Source organism: Amphimedon queenslandica, unplaced genomic scaffold (genome assembly GCF_000090795.2).
Source record: "Amphimedon queenslandica unplaced genomic scaffold, v1.1 AMPQUscaffold_13472, whole genome shotgun sequence".
NCBI classification, from domain to species: Eukaryota; Metazoa; Porifera; class Demospongiae; order Haplosclerida; family Niphatidae; genus Amphimedon; species Amphimedon queenslandica.
Window position 1 is genome coordinate 44,902 of NW_003546292.1, and position 8,396 is coordinate 53,297.

Sequence of the window (8,396 nt, forward strand, 5' to 3'; positions counted from 1 at the left end):
TGAGAGCATCAGAGGATCTAAAGGATGAGAAAGGACGGAGAGCAACCGGAGGGAAACTTGAAGTGTACGTTCATCTACGTGAGCCTCTTAGCGGCTGTGATCAAGAGGAGAAAGAGCAGAAGCGGTTAGTGTTCCAGGAAGCCATTGCTAGTGAGCCCACTGTATCCATGGTACGTCCAACAGTTAGTACAGGACCTGCATCTTCTCTGATAAAAGTGGAACAGACAACTAGTCTTGATGCTCTTAAATTAGAGTTCTCTCTTGTACAAAAGCCATCAAAGCAGGTAAGAAGGATCCTGCTATTGTTCAGCGTGGTCGTGCCTTACAGTCTAAGATTCAAGAGACTAAGCAAAGACTTCAAAGTGACGCTGGATTCAGATGAGAGTACTTGTTGGCCATTGGCCGGGAAATAAAGACAGAGAAGGTTTATGAGCAACAGCTAGTGCAGGCTGGTAGGACTGGAGAGGCTAAGATAATACAAGGAAGGAGGAGAGTAATGGAAAATGAAATATCTAAAATGACAAAAAATGAACATTTGTCTTAATTAATAATTGTGCTAGTTTATAATTAAGCTTAGAATTATTATAATTGTTTTAGTACATTTTTTGCTAGCAATCATCTATTCTTATTGTATACAACTCAGTATTAAGATATAAGCCACAGTGGGGTGTGTAGATTGATAGCATACTTTACCCTGACCAAAAGGCCAGTGTTAGTTTTGTCAGAGGAAGACTCTGTTATCTTGCAATTTAGGAAGGTGAAGTGGCAAGAAAAGTTACTGGTAAATCATTTTCATTATTATTAATCCATTTCTTGTGTATACAGGATAAAGTGAGTGGCTATTCTGTCAAAATGTCAGTAATTAATTTTATTGTAATGCTTTTCATTTTTTACACACTACTCCAACACAAAAAGAAGTAAGTACTTTAGATGAGTGTTCACGTGTGCATCTATCATCATTTTTATTATTAAATTTCATTGAATCATTTGTGATGCACAACAAAATCATGTTTACAGAAAGTTAGTACAGATGTATTATCCTTTCTTCTCTCTTACACTTCTATCTTTAATGTCCAAAATGATATTTAAAATGCAATAGAGTGTTAGTAGATTCACTGCACTAAGTGTAAGTAGCCATTTCATTTTGGATGATACTGCTTTTCTTCTTCAATCTATATAATACAACAAACTCTTAATTACAACACAATAGATGGTAAGATTTAATTTCAGAGGATTGTTTACAAGTGTATCTATTATCTTTTCTATCTTTAATTTCATTCATTCATCTGTGATACACAAACTCTTATTTTTAACACAATAGGAAGTAAGTGACTTCATGTCATGTATAATGTATATAATCGTTTTTTCATTTATCTGTAATTCACAAATTTTTGTTTATAACACAATAGAAGGTACATAATTATACTAAATCTAATTATTATAGCCAGTATAATTTTTTCTTTTTATTTTTAATTTTATTCCTTCATTCATCTATAATCAATTTCTTATTTCCAATGCAATAGAAAGTAAGTAATAATTTATTTTAATTTTAGATGATTTATTGTCATTTCTATCTTTAATTCCTATTCATTCATTTGTGCATGATACATAAACTATTATTAAACACTATAATAGGAAGTAAGTGCTAATCTATTTTAATTTTTTATATTACTTTCATTCATTCATGTGTGATACATGAACTCTTATTTAAAACATTATAGGTGGTAAGTATAATCTATTCCAATTTTAAATGATTTTCTGTAATTGTATTATTGTCCTTTTTATCTTTAATCATTTGTGCACATAAATTCTTACTTACAACACAATAGATAGTAAGTACATGTCTATAGATCTATTATGATTGCTTATGCTTGTCTAAAATAATTTCATTTATTCATCTGTGGCACACAAACTCTTATTAACAATAGGAAGTAAGTAATGATTCTAATACTTTTGTATTATTTGTTGTATTTTTAATTTCATTCATTCATTCATTTTAGAAAGTAAGTACTACTCTATTTCAATTTTAGATGATTGTTTACATGTCTTTTTATCTTAATTTCATTCATTCATCTGTTACAATACAATAGTTGGTAAGTACTACTTTAATGATTGTTTACATGTGATGTGTCTAACTTTGATTTTGATTTTTATTCATTCACCTTTCTTTTTACAATACAATAGGAAGTAAGTGACTTAACATCATTTATAATGTATATTATCCTTTTCTTATTTATTTGTTTTGAATTTATAACACAATAGAAGGTACATTTTATACTTTCGTTTCTTTTAAAATTTTATTTCTTCATTTGTTACTTAAACTCTTATTTACCACCCAATAGAAGGTAAGTACTAACTTTTGTATGATTTTTACATGTCTATCTTTTTTCTTTCTATCTTTTAATTCTACAAAATGCTATTTACAATACAATAGAGAGTAAGTAGCTCTTAATTTTGTGACATACTGTTTAATCTTTTATTCCTTCATTCATCTATAATACAATTTCTTATTTCCAATGCAATAGAAAGTAAGTAATAATTTATTTTAATTTTAGATGATTGTATTTATTGTTATTTCTATCTTTAATTCCTATTCATTCATTTGTGCATGATACATAAACTATTATTAAACACAATAGGAAGTAAGTGCTAATCTTTACTGTCATTTTTTCATCTGTGATACATAAACTCTTATTTACAACATTATAGGCAGTAAGTAATCTATTCCAGTTTTAAATGATTTTTTATAATTTAAACTCTTACTTACAACACAATAGATAGTAAGTACATGTCTATAGATCTATTATGATTGCTTATGCTTGTCTAAATTAATTTCATTTATTCATCTGTGGCACACAAACTCTTATTAACAATAGGAAGTAAGTAATGATTCTAATACTTTTGTATTATTTAATGTATTGTTAATTTCATTTATTCACTTTAGGAAGTAAGTACTGATCTATTTCAGCTTGAGATGATTGTTTACATGCGTATCTATTGTCTTTCTATCTTTAATTTTTTTTATTTATCTGTTACAATACAATAGGTGGTAAGTAATATTATGATAGTTGTTCTTTCTCACCTTTCTTTTTATAACACAATAGGAAGTAAGTGTATAATGTATATAATTGTTTTCTCATTTATCTGTGATGCACTAATTCTTGTTTACAACACAATAGAAGGTACATATACTAAATCTAATAATATCTAGTATATTTTCCTTTTTTAAATTTTGTTTCTTTATTTGATACACAACTCTTATTTACGACCCAATAGAAAGTAAGTTACAGATGATTTTTACATGTCTATCAATTTTTTCTATCTTTAATTTTATTTACAATACAATAGAGAGTAAGTAGCTCTTAATTTTGAATGACTGTTTTCCTTTCAACTTTTATTTATTCATTCGTCTATACAAATTCTTATTTCTAATGCAATAGGAAGTAAGTACTAATCTTTTTAATTTCAGATAATTTGCTTACTTGTGTCTTTACTGGTCTTTCTATCTTAAAATTGATTCATTCATCTGTGATACACAACCTCTTAACTAACACAATGTAGGAAGTAAGTACTATAACTTCAAACGATTATTTGTCTTTACTGTCATTGATTCATCTTTGATACACAACCTACTGTTTAAAACACAATATATAGTTTGTAAGCACTAACCTATGTCAATTTTAAATAATTTCTATTATTGTCATTTTTATATTTATATTTATTTATTTGTCTGTGATACTACAATAGATAGTAAGTGCATATACATGTGTACTATGATTGCTTATACTTGTCTAATTAACTTTATGTATTCACTTGTGATACACAAACTCTTATTAACAATAGAAAGTAAGTAATTCTTTTATTGTCTTATGTATCTTCAGTTTCATTCATTCATCTGTGATACACAAACTCTTATTTACAACACAATAGGCAGTAAGTAATAATTTATTTTAATTTCAGATGATTGTTTACATGTGTTTTATTTTTCCCTTTTATTTACAACACAATAGTTAGCCGATGTAAGTGGTATTCAGATGTTTTTTTACATGTGTATCTATATTATCCTTCTATCTTCAATTTCACTCATTCATCTGTGATACACAAACTCTTATTTACAACACAATAGCCTGTAAGTACTAATCATTAAATTTTTAATTTCAGATGATTATTTACTTGTGTATATATTGTCCGTTTTATCTTTAACTTCATTTTATTTACGATCCAATAGAAAGTAAGTTACAGATAATTTTTACATGTCTATCCATTTTTTCTATCTTTAATTTTTTTACAATACAATAGAGAGTAAGTAGCTCTTAATTTTGAATGAGTGTTTCCTTTCAACTTTTATTCATTCATTCATCTATACAAATTTTTATTTTCAATGCAATAGGAAGTAAGTACTAATCTATTTTAATTTCAAATCATCGTGATTGTTTACATGTGTATCTATTGCCCTTTCTGTCTTTAATTTCATTCATTCATCTGTGATACACAAACTCTTATTTACAACACAATAGAAAGTAAGTACTGATCCATTTTAATTTCAGATGATTGTTTACATGTGCATTTATTGTCTTTTCTGTCTTTAATTTCATTCATTTAATCATCTGTGTTACACAAACTCTTATTTACAACACAAAAGGAAGTAAGTACTGATTCATTTTAATTTCAGATGATTGTTTACATGTGTATTTATTGTGCTTTCTATCTTTCATTTCATTCATTCATCTGTGATACACAAACTCTTAATTACAACACAATAGGAAGTAAGTACTAATCTATTTTTATTTCAGATCATTGTTTATATGTGTATAATTGTTGTTTTTAAATTTAACTTCATTTTATTCATTCATCTGTGCTACAACATATTATAGACAGTAAGTACTTAATTTCTAATACATGTGTATTTTTTCTATCTTCAATTTGACTTGTTACACAAACTCTTATTTTCAAAATAATAGTTGGTATGTACAAATTGATTTAATTGCTACATGTGTATCTGTTGTCCTTTGTATCTTTAAACTTCTCCATTTTAAGTTTCATTCATCACTTTATTGATGCATGCATTTCATGCTTGTTTTTAGAAAAGTGGGTCTATTCTTTCTAACTTTGCTATGATTTAGTTGCTTTATTCAAGATGCTGCATACAGAAAAGCTCTATCAGAAGGAGAGGTGGTGAATGTTGCTTATTCACGTGTTCTTTTTCTGGGTACAGCAGGTGTTGGGAAGAGTAGTTTCAAGAATTCTCTTATGAAGTTACCATGGGATCCTAAAGCTAACAGTACCATCATATCTGATGTCAGCTGTGTTCGTCCCTTTGCTAAGGGATTGCTTAGTGAGCAGTGGGAAGCAGTTACTCGTGAAGCTGAAATTGAAGCAATGGCACACTTGTTCTCTGTTGTCAGCAAAAATGAGAAGTATCACTCTGTTCTTTTTGATCCTGATGATGTCACTAGTACTGCACCAATCAATGACATTGCAAAAGTTAAGCTAGATTCTGTCCTTAGTGAAGTTAGCAAATTTCAAGTTGTTCGACAACCTCGTCAGTTAGAGCCTCATTTTTTAATGCATTTCTGGGATTGTGGGGGTCAACCTGCTTTCCTTGAGATCCTACCAGTTTTTCTCACCTCTCGTACCATATTCCTCCTTCACTTTGATGCCTCTAAAGATCTCGACAGCAAATGGCAGTCAGTCCATCATATTGATGGCACTCGATATGATGGAGAAGAGGTCAATATGTCTACTCTTAGTTACATGCTCAATTGGATGGCTTGTGTTCACAGTCACCTAATGAAGTATGGGGCAGATGGAAGTATTCCTGATTATCCTCGCATGTATTGCATTGGCACTCATGGAGACTTGCTAACAGATGAAGTGAAGGAGCAAGTCAGGAGTGAGTTAATATCTCACTATAAAGATAAAGATTATGCCAAGTTAATATCTGATACCCTCATCATTGATAATACATCATCTGGTAAGGGTGAATCAGAAGATCCTAATATTGAGGTAGTGAGAAGTGCCATCATTGATATCACAAGAAATAAGCTGATAGTAAAAACCCCAATCAGTTGGGTTCTCTTTCGTAAAGTTCTTCAGGCATTGGAGGAAAATATTGTTAGCATATCCCTGGCTGAAGATGTTGGTGCTGTTTGCAAGATTCCTCCAGAAGATCTACCTCAGGTTCTCTTATTCTATCATGATTTGGGATCTGTTCTATATTATCCTCAGCTAGAAGGTCTGAAAGAGAAAGTCATAGTCGATCCAAAGTTCATTATTGATGCTCTTGGAAAGATCTTTACATTTCAAGCTAGCACTACACATGTCAGGGAGTGGGAGATATTTCATCAATATGGTATCCTCATACAACCACTGTATACATCAGTCTGGAAGGAATGTGGAGACATAAAGCCTGAAGATTTCATTGAAGTATTGCTACACTTTCGTCTTGCTGCTCAAGTTACCATTGAAGATCAACATATCTGCTCCTCACGGTACAAGCAATATTTCATTCCTGCCATTCTCAAGCTGTGCCAAAGTAATACGATAGCTACACGCAGCAAGGAGGTTGAGGTTGCATCACCATTTCACATCACCTTTGAAACTGATTTTGTTCCTCCTGGTTTTTTCACTCGTTTTGTTGCTGTTATAGCTAGTCAACCAAGCACATTTCTGTACCTTGAGGAAGGAGTGTATAGGAATCGTGTTACCTTTCGTTACCAGGAGGGAAGGAATAGAAGCATTGAACATTTAACAGTAACAGATCAACATGATGCCATTCAGATTAATGTCCATCGTGCTACCTCTCGTTCTGATCCAGTTCCTTTTGCCAATGTATGTCAAGATATCTTAGTTCTGTTGGAAGATTCCGCTAAAGAAGTGGAGAACATTCTTCAGAATTGCATTGGAAGAGGTTTTGAAGAATTACCAAAATATTCCGTATCAAGATCACTGTGCTACATCTGTGATGGATGTTCTAAACCTGAGAATGAGCCTCCACATTATCTCACACCAGTAAGCGATCTTCTTCAAACCAGAGACTTGGAGATTAACTGTCAAAAAAGCAAAAACTACCGACCGCTTACAAAACAAGAAATAGTTTGGTTCCCTGAGGAGGTAATCAGTTCTTTTGTATTAATCTATAGACCTTGGCATTATATCGGTGTAATTTCTTTAGTTAAGTGAAGCAAATGAGATAGTATTAAAGGATGAGGTTGGAGAGAAATCTAAACACTATCAAAAAGTAAATAGATGTTTAAAGTAGTATTATTTTTTTATTTTGACAAATTTAGAAGTTACATGGAACCAGTGTACTTGATGTAGCATCACCTGCAGTTCGTGAATCTCATTCTGTTAGTACTGCATTAAGTTAATACATGTAATGTTATTAATGTTATTTATAGGATCTAGCTAGTAAGAAAAAGCCAATAGACATATTTCACTCACATTTAGCTTCACTCTGTGATGCTATGGCCACAGACCATATCATTGTTAGAGCACCAATGTATTTCATAAATGATATCAGTAAGCCTGTACTTAATAAAGTTAGAACTTCTGGTATTTCTGCATATGAGAGAGCACAGGAGCTTCTAATGGAATTACGACGTCATCTTGAAGCATCCAGTGACCAACGCCAGCATCTACTTAATCTAATTACTATATTCCACAAAATAAAAGATCCAGTATTGTCCCAGATAGCTGATTCAATGAAATCGGAATTGTAAGAGTATCCTTAATGAGTAACAATAACTATAGTTTAACATACTTATTAACTAATGCTATATTATTTTGTACTTACATAAACTGGTGCAAAATATTAACATAAAATAAAATCAATTATTAATCTGAATCAGAGGATTCATCATCATAAGCCGATAATAAACTCAACGAGTTTAAAGTGGTTGTGGCTGATGGGGGTGGTTCACTAGTGGGTTGAGCTGATGACTGTGAAGATACAGTTTCCTTCCTCCTCACCATATTAGCCAGTTTACCTTTAGACACTCTCAATGATGATACTGATGATGATGAGTGTTCATGACGTGACTTCTTGCTTGGGATCATGTATTCTTGAGTGACATTATCTTCTTCAATTCTCTTTATCTTCTTACTCTCTGCTTGAAACACTGCCCTAATAATATACCAGCTAACTCAATTATAATAATACACTCATCAGTAATGGGACTATACACAATAACAGCAATATACAATAGGACAAGTATCTCATTAACATACAAGTAGTAAGTACCAATCATCATCACCTGATAATATAAACACTATCATACAGATTGATATATGCTACTAATATAACATTCACCAGTTTACTATACTATACAGTAATACTGGGCCTGTATAGTGTGGCTAGTGGTGACTGAAGGGATGAAGTAATACACTATAGATGC

General features: G+C 31.2%; 2 protein-coding genes and 2 long non-coding RNA genes across 5 annotated transcripts in view; 3 read left to right on the plus strand and 1 right to left on the minus strand.

Annotated features, from left to right (window-relative positions):
• The window catches only part of LOC109580887 (uncharacterized), a 13,817-nt gene extending 5,988 nt beyond the window's left edge, over positions 1-7,829 (plus strand). The window contains exons 2-5 of the mRNA XM_019994445.1: positions 5,138-7,113; positions 7,175-7,240; positions 7,290-7,349; positions 7,401-7,829. Of these exons, the coding sequence (XP_019850004.1) occupies positions 5,251-7,113; positions 7,175-7,240; positions 7,290-7,349; positions 7,401-7,721 (2,310 nt within the window). The 5' untranslated portion in view covers positions 5,138-5,250 and the 3' untranslated portion in view covers positions 7,722-7,829. The remainder of the gene's footprint in view (positions 1-5,137; positions 7,114-7,174; positions 7,241-7,289; positions 7,350-7,400) is intronic.
• LOC109580889 (uncharacterized) lies at positions 7-1,211 on the plus strand. Its single transcript, XR_002184433.1, has 4 exons — positions 7-781; positions 826-831; positions 916-917; positions 1,018-1,211. It is a non-coding gene; the product is annotated as an uncharacterized LOC109580889 (long non-coding RNA).
• Positions 2,957-4,030, plus strand: LOC109580890 (uncharacterized). Of its 2 annotated transcripts, XR_002184435.1 has the most exons (6): positions 2,957-3,049; positions 3,105-3,279; positions 3,349-3,443; positions 3,562-3,846; positions 3,931-3,933; positions 4,011-4,030. It is a non-coding gene; the product is annotated as an uncharacterized LOC109580890 (long non-coding RNA). The 2 variants fall into 2 exon arrangements; XR_002184434.1 differs by having other exon boundaries at positions 3,105-3,443.
• LOC100638081 (coiled-coil domain-containing protein 94-like) overlaps positions 7,748-8,396 on the minus strand; it is a 3,255-nt gene continuing 2,606 nt past the window's right edge. The window contains exon 5 of the mRNA XM_003385123.3: positions 7,748-8,125. Within this exon, the coding sequence (XP_003385171.1) occupies positions 7,837-8,125 (289 nt within the window). The 3' untranslated portion in view covers positions 7,748-7,836. The remainder of the gene's footprint in view (positions 8,126-8,396) is intronic.